At 40.8% G+C, this 22,714-nt stretch overlaps 1 protein-coding gene across 1 annotated transcript; it reads right to left on the reverse strand.

Annotated features, from left to right (window-relative positions):
* Positions 1-350: 350 nt before the first annotated feature.
* Positions 351-18,249, reverse strand: LOC138209028 (integrin alpha-X-like). Its single transcript, XM_069167350.1, is given in 33 exon segments — positions 351-2,069; positions 2,072-2,136; positions 2,138-2,211; positions 2,316-2,426; positions 2,515-2,589; positions 2,669-2,782; positions 2,873-2,998; positions 3,081-3,116; positions 3,206-3,313; positions 6,545-6,620; positions 6,734-6,814; positions 6,922-7,001; positions 7,123-7,221; positions 7,973-8,114; positions 8,202-8,272; positions 8,856-8,972; positions 9,091-9,257; positions 9,348-9,502; positions 10,129-10,259; positions 10,650-10,847; positions 10,965-11,111; positions 13,391-13,533; positions 13,712-13,829; positions 14,357-14,433; positions 14,549-14,684; positions 15,306-15,456; positions 15,599-15,741; positions 15,846-15,976; positions 16,052-16,166; positions 16,257-16,330; positions 16,466-16,554; positions 16,786-16,909; positions 18,166-18,249. Coding segments are annotated over 33 exon segments (3,600 nt in total). The 5' UTR covers positions 18,215-18,249; the 3' UTR covers positions 351-1,992.
* Positions 18,250-22,714: the final 4,465 nt, after the last annotated feature.

The following is a 22,714-nucleotide window of genomic DNA, read 5'->3' on the forward strand; positions in this document are numbered from 1 at the left end:
TTCGTCTGAATGAAATCATCTGAATGAAACCAACAGAAACGTCACATCTCCGTCACTTGTTTCCACTCTGTTTTCCACCGTTTAAGGTTTGACTGCCGTCGCCTTCTTCTTCGGCTTAAATGGCACGTTAGTGGAAAACTGGCGCCACCAGCTGTTTTATCTCGAGCAGCTTAACTTCTAATATTCAACAGGCCACATTTAAAAGATCATCTGTTGACATGAACTTCATGAAATTAGTTGCAAAGCCAAACACCAAAGCCAGTGAATGACTCTTCTTCTTCAAATGGTGTATAAAATGTGAAGTAAATAAGGGGAGTTTAATTGTTAATCATAATTAATAATAGTTCATATTTAGTGATCGTGGCAGCCCCAGATATGTGTTCTTTTATTAAAATCAGAGTACTAATGAGTATTATACAGACAATTCGTGTTGAGCGATGACAAATGGTAACATTAGGTAATAAACTAGACTTTGTATAAACAGTATAAAAGGACTAGTAGTAATACATGATTACAATATTTGCTGACATAAATACGTTGTTATAAGTGACGAGTGACAGAGCAGATTCAGTGTCATCACTGAAGACAAAACGAGAGCCTCGTCATCAATCTTGAATTTAAAAAGATATACAGACAGTTGCTCGTGTTACTGTAGCAGGATAGCGATGTAATCATTATTTTGTATTAATCAGCGAAGTCTTTATTCATAATAATTTTAAATCTACAAAAAAAATTCTTCTGATTAGGCTCTCTTGCTGATTTTTTTCCCGATGTAAACGCTTCCGATCCCAACTCATCAGTTCGGGTGTCATTTTGTGGACATAAATTCGAAAGGGAACCTGCGAAACAGTTATTGTTCCTGATCAGGTGACACTCGATCAGCAGTCAAACAGGCAACAAACAAATGACCGCACATAATATTGTCCCCGGCCAAAAAGGTGTGGACCTATTTTACTTTCAGTGGAGTCATGTAGTGACCAGGACACCAGATATCAAATTCAAATTTCATGGCAGTGCATTGAGTTTTTCTCTCGACAGGTTTAAGTGAAAATGGTACATTTTCTTTTTTTTTTTTAAATTGCAAATACAAAGTTGTGTGTGTTTATTTGTTTACATGAAAAAAAATTAGATCAAATAAAGCACTCGTCTAAATGTGATGCACGGGCAAGGAGCTTCAAACGTATTTACATCGCAATTAAATCGCAACACTGCACAAAACCAAGGAGCAACATAAAAACACAAACGCAAACAACGGGAGGCCAAAAATATGTCTTTGTGGCAGGAATACAGGAAGGGAGAGTGAAATGGAGTGTTAATATTTTGAACAATGTATATTTCATTTTCTAGACATGTAAATTGATCTCAGATGTAAGTTGCCATTAACCTCTAAAAAGCTTGTTTCTGGGTTTAGAAGAAAGAAACGCATCGTTAAGTATATTGTCAATCTGACCTTTAAACTTTTTATCGTGACATTTTGGAGATAATCTTTTGAAAACTATCTACATGTTCAAATTATATGTCCGATGTCTGTGTATAACTTCAAAACCCACAAACCCGCAATCCTGCTGCTCACAAAGACGAAGCGAGATCAGTCATCAATAAACAATAATAATAATTTTAAAAAAAGTTATATATTTTATCCTGCAGTTGCATATAATACAAGAACTGGAACTCCTCGCTCAATAAATAATTGTGCACGAGATAGCAAAGCCTATCGAAACACCGTCTACAGGTAACATTACAGTATATTTACAATGTAAATAAAATGCAGTAATGGAGAATGCAGGCCAGGTCATGAACCAACGGTATCGATCTTCCACGGTTGATGACTTTTATTAATTTTCCCCAGCTGATGCTGTAATCTATGTTCACAGAGAGCTTATGTTTTTGCTGTTTCTTGTCCTTGATGTTCGAGATATTGGTCATCAATAATGACCCTCTGTCCATTCTGCATATGTGTGACGACATTAAAAGGGGGTGCATTCATTAATGTTATTCCAGACCGTCCTCTGTGTCAACCGCCGGCGGGCTGCCATTCGCCTCGCCATCATCAAGTAGCTTTTTTTTACCTCCGGAGGTTCAGATTTATCGTCGGCCTCCGATTTGGAGATCACCCCGTTGGCGGACTCTGTGGATGGTGCACGCCTGAAGAGAAGCTTTTTCCTCCTGTTCTAGATAATACACGACCGTTTTCCTCTTGAAGCAGCCCAACTTTTTGACAGACACGAGAAGAATCGTTAGACCAAATGCCCTTTAAAGCAGCTGCGCCGAATAGAAATTGACTTTAACTTTATGCTTGCGAAACAGACTCTCACCTTGAACATGATGACGGTGATGATGACCAGAAGCAGGAGTCCCAGTCCGGCTCCAGTTAAAATGATCAGCAGTTGATCTGGGAGGATGATGAACTCAACCCGAGCTTCAGTCTTGTTGGCAGAGAAATTTACGAGTTTTACTTAAAAGCCTTGTGAATGATGATAACTTTGCCTGTTTGTGTGTGTCGGCCGAATTTACCCATGTCATTGTCGGATCGTCGTCCATCCACAAGCCAGTTTGAAGAGACTTCTCCCTTGTAAAATCGTGTTTATTCTGCAGGTGTTGAATATGATAAATTAGGTACATTAATGATCTTTAAAATCGCATTACTGTCATCAAACATCCAACCTACCTCTTCTTTATAGGAATCCAGCACATAGCATTTCTTGTCATAGTCAACAAGTAGAGCGCTTTTAAATTTAATCTCTGCGCTGTCTCCGGTATATCGTTTGAGAAAGGCAATATTCTGTAAAAAAACATAAGAGCATTTTAATTAATATTAGATTCTTTCCACTTTCAATGTGTTCCTTGCGGCGTGTGTTTAGTTTCTACGTACCCCCGCCTGCTGTTTGAGGTCTCTAAATTGCACGTCTCCCGTCAACGTGAACTCGACGCCTACATTTTTCTCCAAATTGAAACCGTCACACAGCACAGCGACGCAGGCATTTCCCGCCAAGCAGTGCTGTAAACACAGCAACGGTTCGTTATATTAAGGGATTTCATAATTTCACGGAATTTTCGGAAGAAAAATATTTTGCGCTTACCTTCGGGCCGGGAGAGCTTCTGCACTGAGTTTTGTTCTTAAAAAAGAAAAGAAAAAGTAAGGTAAGTATTAGGGATTCATAGTATTATACACTGCAGCAGTATTAGTAAGAAGTCTCTAAATTACCTCCTGGACGAAGACTTGATAGTTGCTCATTTCAAAGTTATGTTCCAGTTTAGTCGGGAAGACAAGGGACACGTTGATGGGAAAATCCTTAAAACCGATGTTATCTACCTGCAAAATGTGACAGACAGGAGCTACATTTTAGATGTGTAGTTTTGGGGAATATACAGTGCATCCGGAAAGTATTTGCAGCGCTTCACTTTTTCCACATTTTGTTATATTACAGCCTTATTCCAAAATGGATTAAATTCATTTTTTTCCCTCAAAATTCTACATGCAATATCCCATAATGACAAAGTGAAAATAGTTTGTTGAAAATTTTTGCAAATCTATTAAAAATAAAGAACGGAAATATAACGCGTACATAAGTATTCACAGTTTTTGCTCAATACTTTGTTGAAGCACCTTTGGCAGAAATTACAGCCTCAAGTCTTTTTGAGTATGATGCTATAAGCTTGGCACCTATTCTTGGGCAGTTTCTCCCGTTCTTCTTTGCAGGACCTCTCAAGCTCCATCAGGTTGGATGGGGAGCGTCGGTGCACAGCCATTTTCAGATCTCTCCAGAGATGTTCAATCGGGTTCAAGTCTGGGCTCCGCCTGGGCCTCTCAAAGACATTCACAGAGTTGTCCCGAAGCCATTCCTTTGTTATCTTGGCTGTGTGCTTCGGGTTGTTGTCCTGTTGGAAGATGAACCTTCGCCCCAGTCTGAGGTCCAGAGCGCTCTGGAGCAGGTTTTCATCAAGGATATCTCTTTACATTGATGCATTCACCTTTCCCTCCATCCTGACTAGTCTCCCAGTTCCTGCCGCTGAAAAACATCCCCACCGCATGATGCTGCCACCACCATGCTTCACCGTAGAGATGGTATTGGCCAGGTGATGAGCGGTGCCTGGTTTCCTCAAACATGACGCTTGGCATTCAGGCCAAAGAGTTCAATCTTTGTTTCATCAGACCAGAGAATTTAGTTTCTCATGGTCTGACAGTCCTTCAGGGGCCTTTTGGTAAACTCCAGGTGGGCTGTCATGAGCCTTTTACTGAGGAGTGTCTTCCGTCTTGCCACTTTACCATACAGGCCTGCTTGGTGGAGTGCTGCAGAGATGGTTGTCCTTCTGGAAGGTTCTCCTCTCTTCACAGAGCAATGCTGGAGCTCTGTCAGAGTGACCATCAGGTTCTTGGTCACCTCCCTGACTAAGGCCCTTCTCCCCCGATCGCTCAGTTTGGCCGGGCGGCCAACTCTTGGAAGAGTCCTGGTGGTTCCAAACTTCTTCCATTTACAGATGATGGAGGCCACTGTGCTCATTGGGACCTTCAATGCTGCAGAAATTTTTCTGTACCCTTCCCCAGATCTGGGCCTCAATATAATCCTGTCTCGGGGGTCTACAGACAATTCTTTGGACTTCATGGCTTGGTTTGTGCTCTGACATGCACTGTCAACTGTGGGACCTTATATAGACGGTGTGTGTCTTTCCAAATCATGTCCAATCAACTGAATTTACCACAGGTGGACTCCAACTAAGTTGTAGAAACATCTCAAGGATGATCAGTGGAAACAGGATGCACCTGAGCTCAATTTTGAGTGTAATGGAAAAGGCTGTGAATACTTATGTACATGTGATTTTTTTTTTTTCGTTTTTGATTTTTAATAGATTTGCAAAAATTTCAAAAATATTTATTTCACATTGTCATTATGGGGTATTGTGTGTAGAATTTTGAGGGAATAAAATGAATTTAATCCATTTTGGAATAAGGCTGTAATATAACAAAATGTGGAAAAAGTGAAGCGCTGTGAATACTTTCCGGATGCACTGTAGTTCTTCGATTTCCTGCTCAGAGTCAGATGAGAAGATTGATGCTGCCCTCGTATCTGTGTGGTAAAAATGAAGCTATGGCCGGTTAGATTAGTGTGGCAATCGCAACTAGCCTAGCTCTGCTAACAAAAGCCATCTACAAGCATCTTTAAGTCTTACTAAGTCATGTCGAATGTCTTGGTCCATACAAACACCTTATTAAAGTGTTACACTTTTTCTTTTTTGGCTGTATACTGCAAGCGATTTAGCTTACAGGACTTTTTGCCACTGAAAAAACAGATAAATCACGACGGAGCTGGTGGAGACCAAAAGAGAGCAAAAAGGAAACTGAATAATCGACTAAAATCTGTCAGGTAGTCACGTTAAAATGGACAACTTTTTGTCAATGTGTTCATCATATCAACTTTATAAGTGTGTATCCAGTGATGCCAACTATTTTACTATGCCAACTATAAGAAGCCAAAGCCTGCTCGAAAAATTACCAGGAAAGAAATACTCGATTAATGGTGCATTCATGAGCAACTGGGAAGTAGGAAAGTTGTGATCTCTTAGGGGGGTAATACTCCTAAACACCAGTTAAATCAGGAATATCGCACGAGGAAAATTTATTTTTCTTTTTTAAATAATCTGCTGTCAGAATACAAAAAAGTGACAAACAAACTCATTATAATCCGTATAAACCAACATTAGGACAAAAATATAGCTCAGGCGGTCAGTACTATTTGTGCACTATGTTTGTACATGCTTTGAGGTTCTGCTGTTTTTCACATTTAACACAGCTGGCACTACGAAGCAAGCACTACTCGGCTAAGCAAGTCTGGCTATTTCACTGAAATTTTGATGGAAGTGTATTTCTTCCTTTCAGCACAAAGTGACGTCAAAGCTACTCCTCTAAGCTCCCACTTTTCAGGTCAGATAGTTCAACAGGTATTACGGTGTATTTTCCCACTTAGACGTTATGACTTTCCCACTTTGCACCTGCTCTTGAATGCACCATCAGAGAAGCAGGTGTGACGTTCCCAATTCCCAGAATGCACGACTGGTCAAGATTAATTTGCATATCTGTACATCACGACATAACTACAAATGTGTTGTTTTTTCTTCCTGTTAATTAAAGACAGGAAGTCAAGCTAAACTGATTATTACTAGCTTCAGCGTTAGCTATTATCCTCGAGCTGCTGATTGGATATTCAAAAATATATTTATCTCTAATTGCAAAAACCTTTCACGTAGGCCATTTTGAAGGGACGGCAGACCTGAAATATCTTGAACAGAAAAGATCCTGCAATAAACATTGCATTTTGAGAAAAAAAAAGACTCAAATTGAACTTGTAAATTCAAATCTTTTAAAACGAAAAACTTCTAATTTGTACTTTTCATTCACTTTGCTGGTGGCTGAAGATTTGTTGATTCAACGTGCTGCCCCCTGGTGGCCAAAAAACAATGAGCAATTGCAAATGGTACTTTTGGATTAGACCATCGATCGCAAATTCTTTTGGATTATTGCTTGTTATAGGATTATTAAATTCCTCACCCTGTACATAATAACCATTTTTTTCGGTGCATCGTCCTCTGTTGTGAAGTTCAGATATTTGATGGTGTCCGGTCTCCTGAAAAGAATATAAGATGGCCATGAAGCTGTAGGATTACACAATTTCAAGGGACGCAAATTACACATCACATTTACAATTCATAAACTACTATCTCTGGTAAAAACACTTACACTGTTAGTGCCATTTTAATTTCATATTGTACCGGGATAGTTTTGGTCATGGAAAGGGTCCTGGTGGAGTTTGTATTATCACTGAGGGTGCAAAAGAAAAGAAAAAACATTTCTTGTGAATATGGTTTTACTAATACAGAGAAAACGTTTGGCTTTGTTCTGTTTAAGAGTGTTTTCAAGGCCTCTACCTTGTTCCAGCGATGGTCATCGACATTGTGTCGTTCCACTCATAATCCTTTACAATAAGGAAGGAAGCTGTAAATGTGGCCTTTATGGGGAAAAAAAAAAAAATCAATAGACAACAACGTTAGAAGTTGCTGAGGTTGTTTTTGCCAAAGTTTCAGGGAGCTGGTTACAGTTACAGGGTTTCTGGGTGCAGAATGACTCACATAGGATCCGCTGCGGTACACAGGAAGGCTGATACCACATGTGGTTTTGTCGAGTACTTCTGCTAGGCCGTTGCAGCTGTGGAGCGTTGGTCTCTTTGTCTGTTTTAAAAAAAAAAATAGTATGAGCAGAGGCCCTCCAGAATAGGAGCTTTTACTTTAAATAAATTGTAGGCTGCTATGAAGGTTGTTCCTTTGCTACACTTTAGGTAAGCTTAACCTCTTAGCCAAGTCTGTGAAATGGACTTCATACTGCATTACAATTAATATAGATGCTGTGAAACAACCGCATCCATGCATCCTGTGTGGGTTACAATTATTATAGATGTTGGTAATGTCTGGGTTGTCAAAAATGCATGTAATAGTGGCGGTTTTTGTACAGTAATCTACAAGGGTAGATCAATAAATTCAGAAAGTGCTCCTGTTTTGCACGAAGGACGTTTTTAATGCGCTGTGAGTGGACGTGTTGGCACGTTGGAGAACCCTGTTGCCGTGGCGCCACAGTTCAGGTGGTTTGCAGTGAATGTTTTCCCTCAGACACCTCAGAAGGTCCCAGTAGAACTCGGTGTTGACAATCTGACTCTGGGGGACGAATTCACGGTGACACAACCACCGCAAACGTCAAAGAAAACCCACCTGGTGTCGCCCGAGTCGTCGCTTCAACGCCGCAGACTTTTCTGAAACGCTCTGTTCACGTCACAGCGCTGTACTCCGTTCATGCGCAACAGGAGCAGTCTCGGAATTTATTGATCCACCGCATTATTTTTTATTTTGTGCAGCATGCTTTTACATAATATATACAGTAAGTAGCTCGACGGTGCAATGTGATAAATCATTTTAAAGTTTTAGTCACCTTTACAACAGTCATCCGAGAGAAGGAAAAGCCTGTAGGGTAGTGCATCGCGATGCTGGTGTTGTACGAGTCGTCGCCGTGATTGACCAGTTCTATAGACACGTTGAAATAGTTGTCTTCTGACACCAGTAACGTCGGGGTCCTGAGAGAGACGGAAAACTTCTCACATTCGGTCCCACCGAGTTGACATCAAAAATTCCTTTACTGTGTTTGTCAGATATATACGTACGTGAAGTTGAAATCCAACTCAAGTTCGGCAATACAAGTGTCATTTTGTCTACACTGCTTTTCGAAGGGAATCTGTATAAATACAAATAAAATGTCATCCTTAAGTCAGAAAAATGACATAAAAAGCACAGAAGAAACGACAAACAAGGTAAAGTACCAATCAGCATTACAGATCCTAAATGATATAAATGGGTGAAACAGGGATGAACTGACGAGCTGATGTCCCTTTCCATGTCAGTGCCACGTCTCCAATCGGTCCCTCCAGGATTTAGGAGTTTTTTTGTGATTAGTGCAATTGTAAAATATTGATTTTACAAAGGCTTTTCTCAAAAATTACAATATAATTAGAAATGGTTTTTTTGCGATAAAATTCTTGGAAATCTTTTTGGATTTTTTTTTTAAAATATAACAAATATATCTATACATTTAAACATATAAATATAACAAATTTATATAATTAGAGACCCATTAGCTCAAAGTTAGTAAAAACTTGTAAAAGTGACATAGCTTTACAGAATAGACTTTAAACACAGCCTCTATTGATGGCTTCTTTTTGCCAAAACATCACATGCATTTTGCATAATTTTCGATATTTCAATTACACTTGAAGGATGGAAAATCAGCCTTCAGCCTCTTCTACCATCAGACTACGTACCTCAACAACAGATGTTTTTTTGCTGTCCATGTTCAAGATGGCGGTCGCGTTCTCACTGTCAGCTTGAAAAAAGCTTAATTTGATGCTGATGGGCGATAATGTGTCTCTTACACACTTCTGCAATACAAATAAAAAGAAGAATGATCCGCGTAGCTCTGAAGAAACTAAATAGAAACAGGTTTGTGTATAACTGCTCCCACACGGGTGGGTGAATATTTTTAATTAAACTACATACTCTTATGTAGATAGGGTGGCTGAAGCAAGTTTTTGGATCTAGCAGCTCATAGGTAGAAGTATGATTCCTGGCTTTCTTATCAGTTGGTCTGAAGAGACCTCGAAATGCTTGTCTCTTCGGATCCACTTCCAGTGTGTACGAGATGTTCAGCCCGGCCCTTGCCGCCCCTGAAAAGGCCAAACAGTGGGATTTAAAATAATGCATTGACAGGATCGGCAACTTTAATGAATACTCCATTGCAGTGGTGAACTCCGTACCCCTTTTGCTCTTTGTTGTTTCTACCATTTCAAAGCAGGCTGTTAAGTTGACCATTGGTAGGTTTTCATCGGTGCCCACGCAGTCGAGATTGTCAGTGCTTATCTGCTCCGGTTGAAAATACAGATGTGCTACAACATTAAAGATGGGCCTGGACCTGAAAGACATTGATCAAAAATGAATTGTTAGACTTTGCGCTTTTGCATTGCAAGACTACATCTTGCATTGGGTTTGTTAAATTCTCCGACAATATTTCGCCACTATTGTGTTGAGAAAACTGGCCACTTTATAATGTCTGCTTTTGAGCACCTGTGACCTTCTAAAGAGTCTGAGGGTTGTTAGCGATGTTAGTTGTTTGTTAACTTGAATTTTGCTGTTATTTAACAAAATTTGCGGTTTGTTAGCTTTGATAGCTGGTTGTTATCGTTGGTAGCTGAACCACCTGAACTGTGGAGCCATGGCAACAGGGTTCTCCTGCATAACAAACACACTAGTTTCTTGTCTGCAATAACACAGTGGTTGCGTTTCCCACCACTCCTGCTCACTGAGTTTTATTCCCTGCAACTTCTTTCTGTTCCTCAAAAGGAAGTTTCAGCTAAGGTCACACTAACAGAACAAGGCATCTAGGGAGCGCCGGTAGTGGTGTATCGATGCAAAAGGAGACGGCATTAAAGGGGAAGGCGGACAGGATAAAACGTACCGTTTTTTGGTTGTTATAGGCGTGACTTCTGCATTTTTTTTGTTTGGACCACATACATAATGTCGGATACACATTATTCATACCTTAAGATAACGGCAGTGCCCTGTGATCCAACCACAATATCTGGGAGTCCGTCCTCTCCGAGGTCGATGTTTCCATCGATGGCCTGTCCAAAGAATCTCATCCCCGGCTTTATGTTTTCTCCCATGATCCTCTAGGAAAACAAGACAACTGAAACAGTGCCTGAAGTGCATGCGCGTTTAAAGAGGAGGTGGGGGATAAACAATGCATTTTTAAACTTTCATTCACCGAGCAGTCTATTAGGAACACCGAACTAATACTGGGTCAGGCACATGCTTGTCAAAAGGACTTTCATCTGCAGAATTTAATACAACGAATTCCTGCCTCCCGACCCACTGATTTGGATAATTGAATGTATAAAGCAGGTGCTCCTAATAAAGTGTGATAAAGGTAAAAGTTTTTTGCAGGTACGTATCAAAATCACTGAAATATTCTGGACCACACGGCTGTTTATGGTGCTCCAGTGCCCCGACCCCGTGGTGTCCATTAAAAAAAAATATAAATAGCAGGTTTTCTCTCTCACCTGGTTGAAAGTGCTGCATATCCCTGAGCGTTTGTTTCCATGGTAGATGTACACGGCCCCCCTGTTATCGTCCTCGAGGGGGGCACCAACCGCCACGTCTCGAAGTCCATCTCCATTCAGATCTGCAAGACTGGATATGGTGGTGCCAAATCTGCCCATGGATGGCACCGTCACATTCAGTACACTTTTTAGTTGTAGCTTCGGGAGAAAGAAAAGAACATGAGTTTATTGATTTAAAAAAAACAAAAGCATTCGTTTTCTCCCAGTAAAATCAATAGAAGTCAGCGCGGATTTTACGCCAACGTCACTGCTCACCTCATTGGTCAGTGCGTAGACGTAGATCTGACCCTCCGTCTTCTCCTGATGCAGGTAAAACAGCGGAGCTCCCACCAGCAGGAAGTCCATGTTACCGTCCGAGTCGACGTCTACCGAGCACAGCTCCGCGCCGAAGTAAGAGCCGATCTGGAACGTCACGTACAGTTGAAACCAGAAGTTTACATACAATGTGCAAAAAGACACATAACACTTTTTTTTCTCACTGTCTGAAGTTAAATCAGACTGAACCTCTCCTGTTTCAGGTCCGTTAGGATTACCAAAATTGTTTAACTTTTGCTAAATGTCACAATAATGAGAAAGAGAATTTCTTAGAGAATTTTATATTACTTTCTTTGAGGTCAAAAGTTTACATACACCAAAAGTACTATGTCTTTAAACAACGTGGGCAAGCCCAGATGATGATGTCATGGCTTTTGAAGCTCCTGATAGGTTAACTGACAACATGTGAGTTAATTGAAGGCACACCTGGGGATGTATTTTAAGGCCACACCTCAAACACTCTGCTTCCTTGTTTGAAATCATGGGAAAGTCAAAAGAAATCAGCCAAGAAATCAGGGAGAGAATCGTGGAGCTCCACAAGTCTGGTTCATCCTTGGGTGCAATTTCCAGATTCTTGAAGGTGCCACGTTCATCTGTGCAAACAATTATACGCAAGTATAAACATGGGAATGTCCAGCCATCACACCGCTCAGGAAGGAGACGGGCTCTGTGTCCCAGAGATGAACGTGTTTTGGTCCGACATGTGCAAATCAACCCCAGAACAAAAGCTAAAGACCTTGTGAAGATGATGGCTGAAGCTGGTAAGAAAGTGTCATTATCCACAGTAAAACGAGTCCTGCACCGACATGGGCTGAAAGGCTACTCAGCAAGAAGGAAGCCATTACTCCTAAAGAAACACCTGAAAACAACATCCCAACTGTGAAGCATGGAGGTGGCAGCATCATGTTGTGGGGCTGTTTTGCTGCAGCAGGAACTGGAGCTCTTCATAAAATAGACGGCATCATGAAGAAAGAACATTACCTGGAAATATTAAGGCAACATCTCAGGACATCAGCCAGGAAGCTAAAACTTGGGCGCAAATGGGTCTTCCAAATGGACAATGACCTGAAGCATACTGCCAAAATAGTTAAAAAGTGGCTTGAGGACAACAAAGTCAATGTCTTGGAGTGGCCATCACAAAGCCCTGACCTGAATCCCATCGAAAATTTGTGGGCAGATCTGAAAAGGCGTGTGCGAGCGACGCGGTCAACAAACCTGACTCAGTTACACCAGTTCTGTCAGGAGGAATGGGCCAGAATTCCAGCAGAGTACTGTAAGAAGCTTGTGGAAGGATACCCAAAACGTTTGACCCAAGTCATGCAGTTCAAAGGCAATGCTACTAAATACTAAGGAACTGTATGTAAACTTTTGACCTTGAAGAAAGTAATGAAAAATTCTCTAAAATATTCTCTTTCTCATTATTGTGACATTTAGCAAAAGTTAAATAATTTTGGTAATCCTAACGGACCTGAAACAGGAGAGGTTTAGTCTGATTTAACTTCAGACAGTGAGAAAAAAAGTGTTATGTGTCTTTTTGCACAGTGTATGTAAACTTCTGGTTTCAACTGTATATTTCAAGTTAGACACGTCACTGACTTTAACAGTTTTACAAAAACCTACGTGGAGAGATGCCCTTAAGTCAAATATCAGGATATTTTTGACCAAATAGCTCATTATGAATATTGTAGCAATGACTACAATATCGTAATACTGCTGCCTCATAATCATCAGTAATGTTTATATAATGACTAAGTTGTTAAAGGCAAATAATATAACAGTTAGATTAGTTTGGTGTGGAACTGCATTGCATTCACATAAAAACACATTTTTAAGATTATCTCGTAATTATGAATTATCCTAATCATAAATAAGGGAGTCATAATTACGAGATCAAAATTTGACTGTTAATGCAATGTGCTTCTGTAGTTTGGTATGTTCAGAAAATTTCATTTATTTACTGTACGGCCATATTGTATTACAATATCCAAAATCAAGACAAAATATAATCTCATATCACGATGTTAATATGTATAGAGAAATTACAGCGGCTCACATGTACACATTAAATTCGGGATAAACATTTACTCTGCTTTAAGCGACTGTGCGATCTTCTCACATGTTTTCCTCAAGAAAACAAGGTGGCAGTGCAAGGAAGTTCTCTGGTTTCCTGTGTAACCACAAGAGATAATTTGCCTTTTGCACATTTATAAAAGTACAAGTAGAACTTGATGCAAAATTGTTCACACGAGTTGTAATGGAGGCAAAGGAGGGGTGTTTTTGTTAACTTCCGATTGCAGATGCTAAGAACAGCGCACTTATTTCTGTTTAGAATTGGCATGATAAGTCAGATTTATGCAGTTACCAACCTGGTTCCCGTTTATTCCGTCGGCTGCGGTCCAGTTCTTGCCCTCGTGTCTGAAAAGTACAACCTTCCCGGTGTGATTGAACCGTGGTGCCCCCGCAAAATAAAGACCAACTCCATTCCTCTCTCCAACAGAAACGGAGTATCCTGCAACAGTTTAACATATGACATCATCTGCAAAATGTTCACTGACATCAGACAATGCATTAATGAAACGGTTCATATTTAAGACCGAAAAATAATCGGGTCTTACTATGAAGAGCCAAATTAACAGTCCTTTAAATAAATAAACCGACGATAGGCAAAAAGCGAGAAATGAGTTTACCCGTGTAGGAGTCCATCACCATTTTTGGGTCTTGAATTTGTATTTCCTTTTGTTCATGACGCTCTTGGAGAGCACCACGCCGGCTGTTTGATCCCACTGAACCCAGAATTAATGTGTCCTGTTAACAGAAAAAAGGTCTGGTCAAAGCACAGAGACGAGCTGAGACACCAGCAATAGCTACAGTCAAATTAATTGTTCCGGTGAAGCAGCAGATAAAAAAAGTCACTACACAGACATCCAGAAGTCAGATATTAAATTAGCTCAAGTGCAAAATTTAGCATGGATTTTGACAATGTTTGACTTTCAAAACTCCAGCCAGTAGTTTACAGAGTTTTGTTAAAAGAAGTGATGGAACAGAGTGGTAAACATGCGGCTGTCCCAACTTTTTATAATGTGTCGCTACCATCAAATTCAAAATGAGCAGATGTTTGGAATATAACAATACAATTTCTAAGTTTCAACATTTGATATGTCGTCTTTGTTCTGTTTTCAGGTAAATATGGGTGTACATGAGTTGCAAATTATCGCAGTCTGTTTTTACTTACACGTTACAGACACGGTTGTACATGCATCCTGTTTGTCTAAAGATGTGTACATCTGGTTTACTAACGCCGTGTAAAAGGTGTCGATTTTGACGCGACTTACCTTGAAGAAGACGGCACTAAATCCGCTCTGAGACATTTCATCAGTCATGTCATGTGAAGCCAGAGCCACTTTGGTGCCTAAATATTAGACGACAGTGTTGTGGAGTGTTACGACTGCAGTGGCACAGCAGGGACATGATATCGATTTTTCTAACAGTATTGATCAAACTGTAAAAAATAATGCGAACATCACCTTCCATATTAAAGATCTTCAACTGAAAAGTTTCCAGCTCTCCCTTGAGTCCGTTATAATTCTCAATTTTGAAGGCATATGTTTGTGTCGGTTGTGAAGCGATGGCCGTGAATATGTCCAGCTCGGCTTGTTTGGCCTGAAACTAGAATGCTGCTTGAGATTATGACGTATTTTGAAGTTTGATGACACCAAGATGTACAACACAGTTCTGCGCAAGAAAGGACTATAGACTGTTTTTGACAGCAGGAACCATTTTGCATTTCTAAGAACAGTCGGAGGGAGTTCATAGCACAAATTAGTGAGGTGTTTGGTAAGGGGAAGACTGGTAGTGACATCGAACTGAAACCCTGTGCAATAACACTGTACCATTTGCACCACACTCAATTGCGCCATCACCGCTTGCAGTAGGTGTAACTGTACCATTGTTTGGGTGTATATATGTTTCTTTAGCTGTACATATGTCTGTTTTTGTTTCGTTACAACCAGAGTTAAATCCCTTGTATGTGTAAACATACCTGGCCAAATAAAGCTGATTCTGAGCCGGTTGACCCTTGCCGGGGTTATTCCACTTTGATACGGCACTTTGTGCATATTATAGAAACTAAAAACAGCTCTGCGCCAGAAAACACTCAAAACTAGAATCAGTACAAGCTCCTTTTGTTTAACTGTGTGCCGCCTCCATAGCGGAGAACAGGACAGTTTCCCATGTGATTGTTTTAGCTGAAATGAGAGATGTTATATCAAGTCCACAACTCACCGCAATCACAAAGCGAATAATGTTCTTTTCATTGTATTTCTCGACAGTGCCCTTCGTGTCTTCATCGCTGGGATCCCCGTCTGTGATTATCACCAGAACTTTGGTTGCATCAGGAGAGGCGCCTGCCTTTGGGTTTTCAAAAAGGTCTGTCCTGAAACAAACATAAAAGTGTCTCAGCATAATTTTTTATTTTATTTTTTTATCTCTAAATCTGTACAAATTAATACCCATCACTCCAACAGATAATCTCACAGTCGTACTGTGCCAGTTGTTTGTAACTTAACTGAACTTACAACACAAACAGGAGAGCTTTATATGTGTTGGTGAGTTGATTCAAATGTTTCTCTTTGTCAAGTTTTTCGAGAGCACTGCCCTCTTCATAGTCATTGAAGTCAAAAACCATGTTGTATTTTGAGGAGAATTGAACTGCAGCAAACTGCAAAAAAAACAAAAACATACATTCATTACAAACATGCATTAATCAAAAAAGAGTATGTACAAGTACATATGAATACTTTGATGTTTGACCAGCGCAGTGACCTTGATTGATGTGTTCTTGAGGCTGTTCATTATATCCTTAATGAAGACTTTATTTTTATTGAACTCTTCTTTCTTCATACTCGCTGATCCATCGAATAGAAAAACGAGGTCCACTGTCTTTTTTGTGCATTCTGGGAGAGACATATCTAGTTAAAACAAATTTCTAAAGAACATTGAATCAGAACATGAAATGTTGTTTTTCGTACCTTGGAAAGCCGGTGTGAAGTTGGAGAGTTGTTCCATTTGATTCGTGATGTTGAAACATATACTGTTTAGATAGGAGTTCTCGTGACATTCGTGGGCGACACTTGGACTGCAAGCCTGAATCAGATCGTAAGAGGTGAAAGTGGTTTGAGCATTTGGTTTGTTTTTCTCAGAACGCTGAAGACAGAGGAAGGGTGAGTTTCTTACGGTGAAGGAGCCCACGGAGTCGGCGGCGAACGACAAGCCGAGGTGTTTGACTGTCGCGTTCGGCAGAGAAATCTCTGCAACAGTGAAATACACAAAGTTTCACAGCCACATCTGGAAATTTTCCATTTTGTAGTTGATATTTCTGCATGTTTGGAAAATTACTTTTTCTCTCTAGTATAGGGTGATTAATTGTGTAATTCTGTATTTACCATTGGGGCTGAAACACGTGGTATTCCTTTGGTCCAGTTTGCATATTCCTCCAGATCCATTTAGCTGCAGAGGTGCAGTGACGATTATTCTGTGGAGAACGATAATAGTTATCTGTTTCGGCTGACATAAGCAGCACAGTTTTATCTAAAAGAAAATGCATTTGCTGCTGTAAAGCAGGGTTTGAGATTAATCACAAGATGCAACATCATTCAATCTGTCAAACCACAACCTCACACAGGTCCTCAAAGGGGTTTTCAATGGAGAATAATCTCCCGTTATGAGTAACTATTCAAATGAAATATGAACTTAAATGGCTTACCCTTTGTTTCCACCAGACGTGAATTGAAGCACTTTGTATCCAAAGAAATCGTTGGGTTTTCCGGTGTAGACATACGGGTCTTTTGTGTCGATGTTGAAAGCAAAAGCAACCTGGATGGTTGCAGCTTGAAACAAAATAGGAAAAAATATCTACAAATCAGCTGTCATCTAAAGATGAGGCAGCTCATTTAAAACACTGAAAATAATATGACAAATTACTACTTTTTAAAACATATCATACAGCTGTTCTTTATGAAAATGAAGTGTACATTTATTCAAAATATGTGCGATAACAAATACAAATACAATAAAGAAATTAAGCCAGTGTGTAAATGAATAGGGAACTTCATGAATTAATCAATCAGACTTTATTTGTATGGCACTGAGACTGTTTTAGCATCTTTTAGCCCCTTGTTTTGGGTTAATGGCCCACACATCTTTAATGTTTTAGTTCAAACCATTTACACAGTCAGAGATGGGCTGGCGAACATAATGACCCAGTTAACAGCCAAAAGATCTGATGGAGATAGAGATAATCAGCAACTTTATTTGCACGTCCACCATTATAACTTTATACAGCCATTTCTGCGGAAGTGAGTGAAGCATTTATATGGCACCCAAAGGGCCCAAAAAAAAAAGCTCAAAACCAACTTGTACTTTGGACATTTCGGAGTTCAATTAGTTTGCATCACAAAAACAATTCATTTTTAATTCATCTAGTTTTATCAGTGGGTCTGGCTTTCTGTGCAAAAATGTTTGAAATACCCTCTGAAATTGTATCCACCCACCCCCTCAGCAATTGAACTAAGTGTTTCTGCTGCTCAAAGTTACAATAAAAATACACTTAAAATTTGTTTTAATGGAATCTGAATTCATGTTGTTAAAATCTTGTCATGGAGCTTAAAACCAGCAGCAAAATTTGATCAAACTGTGCCTAACTTGTTACTGTGTTTACATTTTCATCCTAGCTTTAAGGATTTCCTGTTGAGGATTTCCTGTCCTGAAGTCAGCACAGGGAATTCTTCACATTTAGCTGAAGGTTGATACTTATATTAAATTACTGTAATAAATACAAAAAATGATAAACAAAATGTATCATTGTGTATATTTTTGTTTGTATGTTTTTTGCAATGAAATGTAATTGATTTGGCTCATTGCCCTAATTTTACAGATTTTTATTACGAAAAAAACTTTACTTAATTGGTTTTAAAAATGTCATAATTGTTGTCATTTTACAAAATAATTGAGGTGTGACGTATCAGCGTCTCGAGCCTCAGAAATCACCGTTCCCCACACCCACACATCACCTCTTTCTCTCCTTTTGTAGATGACTTTTATTAATAAATAACTTGAAATAATGAAGTAAAATTAGAGCTCTTACCAGCTGCCACCACGTAGGTAAGCAGGTGGATGCGACGTGGCGCGTGCATCTTTCACATCAGGGCGAGCTCTGCCTCTGGAGCTCTGGAGCTTTATTTTTGTCTGCGCAACATTTCCTGTGTGTTTTATAAACGAGGGCGTTTCTGTCACACAAGTGACATTCCTGCATGAACAGCAGGGTTCTCAATTAAAAAACAATATTGGTCCTCCATCATGCTTCCTCTTTTCTTTCCTACATCCTTCTGTTTTGGAATTAAAAAAAAAAAAAGTTTGATATTTTGATTGAGAAGGAAACAGGGAAGCTGCTGTTAGCGGTGGTTATTGAAGTAAAGCACCCAAAAAAGCTCTTCTAAACTTGAATTAAAGGTGTTGTTATCTGCAGGAGTCTTCAGAGGAAACCAGCTGTTGCCATTTTTGTGGCTATTGAGTTGACAAAAAGAGATTAAACTGAACAAATGAAAGAGTCAACATGATGATTTTGCAAAAAGTTGACTTTCAATTTTTTTTTACATATATTTGCTGTTTTGTTCATTTATTTAATCAGATTTGTTAAACATCTTAAAATTAGCTTGCCATCCATCACACGTAGTGGTGAACCGCTAGAACATGTGTGCGCTATAGGGCGAAGGATTTACTGTCAAAGAACAGGGTGTACAATGCCTATAAAAAGTATTCACCCCCCTTGGATGTTTCACCCTTTTGTTGCTTTTATACATGACATCATGGTCAATATAATTTGGCTTTTTTGAAAAGAATTTGCAAAAAAAAACAAAACTCTTTAATATCAAAGTGAAAACAGATTTTTACAAAATAATGTCAATTAATAAAAAATATATAAGGTAAAGTAAATGATTGCATAAATATTCACCCCCTTCAGTTCAGTATTTAGTAGATGCACCTTTGGCTGCAATCACAGCACTGAGTCTGTGTGGATATGTCTCAATCAGGCTGGCACATCTGGACACTGAAATTTTTCTCCATTCTTCCTTGCAAAACAGCTCAAGCTCTGTCAGGTTGCTCGGGGATCGGGCGTGAACAGCTCTTTTCAAGTCCAGCCACAAATTCTCGATTGGATTAAGATCTGGGCTTTGACTTGGCCACTCCAGAACATTCACCTTGTTGTCTTTGAATAATTTCTGTGTAGCTTTTGCTGTATGCTTGGGGTTGTTGTCTTGCTGGAAAATAAATCTTCTCCCAAGTCGTAGTTCTCTTGCAGACTGAGTCAGATTATCCTCCAGGATTTGGCGATATTTTTCTGCATTCATGTTCCCCTCTACCTTTACAAGCCTTCCAGGGCTGCTGCTGAGAAGCATCCCCAGAGCATGATGCTGCCACCACCATGCTTCGCAGTGAAGATGGTGTGTTTGTGGTGATGTGCAGTGTTTGGTGTTCGCCAAACATAGCGTCTAGTCTGATGGCAGAAAAGCTAAATTTTTGTCTCATCAGACCAAAAAACCTTCTTCCAATTGACCTTGGAGTCTCCCACATGCTTTTGGGGCGAATTCCAGGCGAGATTTCATGAGCTTTTTTCAACAGTCCCTCCTGGCAGGTCTACCTGTTAGCGCCATCCGACCTCTGCAGCTCATCCAGAATGCCGCAGCTCGACTGGTCTTTAACCTCCCGAAATTTACTCGCACTACTCCACTCCTCCGCTCTCTTCACTGGTTACCGGTAGCTGCCCGCATCCGTTTCAAGACATTGGTACTTGCGTACCGCGCTGCGAACAGATCGGGTCCAGTCTACATCCAGGACATGGTCCAACCTTACATCCCGGCGATCGCCCTCCGCTCTGCTTCTACCAATCGGCATGTTGCTCTCTCGCTGCGAGCTAAACACACCACAAAATCACGATTGTTTGCTGTCCTGGCTCCTAAATGGTGGAATGAGCTCCCCACCGACATCAGGACAGCGGAAACTCTGTACATCTTCCGCCGCAAACTAAAAACACACCTCTTCCGACTTTACCTTGAACAGTAGAACTTTAATAGCGCTTAAAATGACACTTACTGATAGCACTTTGTAGTTTGGCTTTCTTGAAGAAATTGTATTTTCTTGATTCCTGTTGTTCTGGGTTTTGTACCCTCATGGTTGAAATGCACTTATTGTAAGTCGCTTTGGATAAAAGCGTCAGCTAAATGAAATGTAATGTAATGTAATGTAACAGTGGCTTTCTCTTTGCCACTCTAACCATACATCTTCGACTGGTGAAGAACCCGGGCAACAGTTGTTGTATGTACAGTCTCTCCCATCTGAGCCACTGAAGCTTTTAACTCCTTCAGAGTGGTCGTAGGTGTCTTGGTGGCCTCCCTCACCAGTCTTCTTCTTGCCCAGTCACTCGGACTTGGACGGCCAGCTCTAGACAGATTTAAACAATTCTTAATGATGGATTTAACTGAGCTCTGTGGGATGTCCAATGAGTTGGAAATCTTTTTGTAGCCATCTCCTGACTTATACTTTTCAATGATCTTTTCTCTGAGTTGCTTGGAGTGTTCTTATGTATTCATGTTGCAATTGTAGCAGGAAGACTGATGAACCAGAGACTGGACCTCCCAAACACAGGTGTTTTTACACTACAATCACTTGACACACACTACAATCACTTGACACACATCAACTGCACTCAGGTGATCTCCATTTCACTAATTGTGACACTGCTGGCAGTACAGCCTTTTTTGAAGTCGAAGGGCGGAGGTGCCATTCCCGTGGCATCCGCGGGCCGCTCCGTTAAGACGAACGACTCCGCCAAATCCGCCATCACCGAGATGCACCGGCGCTCCAAACGGACACAATCGGGCCTTAAACTCGGCGCACAGCGACAAAATTCTCCTGAGAGCAAATCAGAGTGTAGCAGTAATCTTCCAAATACTAATGGATGTCATCAGACCCAGAAAAGACCTTTTCACAGCCTTTTTGCGAGCCCCATCAGTGACGGTGTGATCTCAGCTTCTCCTCGACGTTTTATTCAACCTCCGCAGTCTGCAGATTTCACAGGTAAAGACGGAGTTCCTGTAGGTAGGTAGGTAGGTAGTTAGTTACCTTTTAATCTCCGAGGGGAATTTTTTTCGCTCCAGCAGCATATAGAAGCAATAAGATAATAATAGAACAATAGAAAAGCAATAAAATAGCGGTAAAATAGCAGTAAAAATATAAAATATAAAATGCACAGTATATAGAGTTCAGTATATATCTATATATATTATATACAAACAACCAAGAAACACAGTCAACAGTATTATTGTTATGTGTACCGAAGAAGACGACTCCATCTGGCCTCAACGACTACCGACCGGTTGCCCTCACATCTCATGTGATGAAGGTGCTGGAGAGGCTGGTCTTGGCACACCTCAGGCCGCTGGTGAAATCTTCACTGGACCCGCTGCATTTTGCGTACCAGCCTCATGTGGGAGTGGACGACGCCATCATCTACCTGCTGCAACGAGCCCAGTCTCACCTGGATGGAACCGGTGACTCTGTGAGAATCACTTTCTTTGATTTCTCCAGTGCATTTAACACCATCCAACCACTGCTGCTGAGTGAGAAGCTGCGGGTGGTGGGGGTGGACGCGCCCACCGTCTCCTGGATCAATGACTACCTGATAGGCAGACCACAGTTTGTCCGTCTGGGCAGTGTGCTGTCTGATATGGTTGTCAGTGGTACTGGAGCTCCTCAGGGAACTGTTCTGTCTCCCTTCCTGTTCACCTTATACACCACTGACTTCCAGTACAACTCAGAGTCCTGCCATCTGCAGAAGTTCTCTGATGACTCTGCAGTGGTCGGGTGTATAAGGGATGGACGGGAGGATGAGTACAGGGCAGTAGTGGAGGACTTTGTGGAGTGGACGGGAAGAAATCACCTGCTCCTGAACGTGGCCGAGACCAGAGAGATGGTGGTCGACTTCAGGAGGAAGACGACGGCTCCACAACCGCTGAGAGTTCTGGGAAAAGAGGTGGACATGGTTGAGGAGTACAAGTACCTGGGTGTGTCCATCGACAACAGACTGAACTGGAAGACCAACATCAATGCTGTCTACAAGAAGGGGATGAGTCGACTCTTTTTCTTGAGGAAACGTCAATCCTTCAATGTGTGCAGCGAGATGTTGGAGATGTTCTACCAGTCTGTTGTGGCCAGTGCATTGTACTTCTCTGTGGTCTGCTGGGGGAGCAGCATTGGAGCCGGCTACACCAACAGACTTAACAAACTGGTTAAGAAGGCCGGCTCCATCATCGGCTACAAACTGGACAGCCTGGAAAAGGTGGTGGAGAGGAGGACGCTGAACAAACTATTATCCATATTGGATAATCCTGACCAGCCTCTCCACCACCTGCTGCAGGGACAGCGGAGCACTTTCTCCAAAAGATTCCTCCAGCTCCGCTGTCACAAGAACAGATACAGGAGATCATTCCTGCCGACCGCAATAAGACTGTACAATAACTCACCTCTGGCAAAATCCATCACACAACAATAACACTGTTGACTGTGTTTCTTGGTTGTTTGTATATAATATATATAGATATATACTGTACTGTATATACTGTGCATTTTATATTTTA

This window comes from Embiotoca jacksoni, unplaced genomic scaffold, assembly GCF_022577435.1.
Source record: "Embiotoca jacksoni isolate LCO1_2020_lvr unplaced genomic scaffold, fEmbJac1.0.p SCAF_4, whole genome shotgun sequence".
Lineage (NCBI taxonomy): Eukaryota > Metazoa > Chordata > Actinopteri > Embiotocidae > Embiotoca > Embiotoca jacksoni.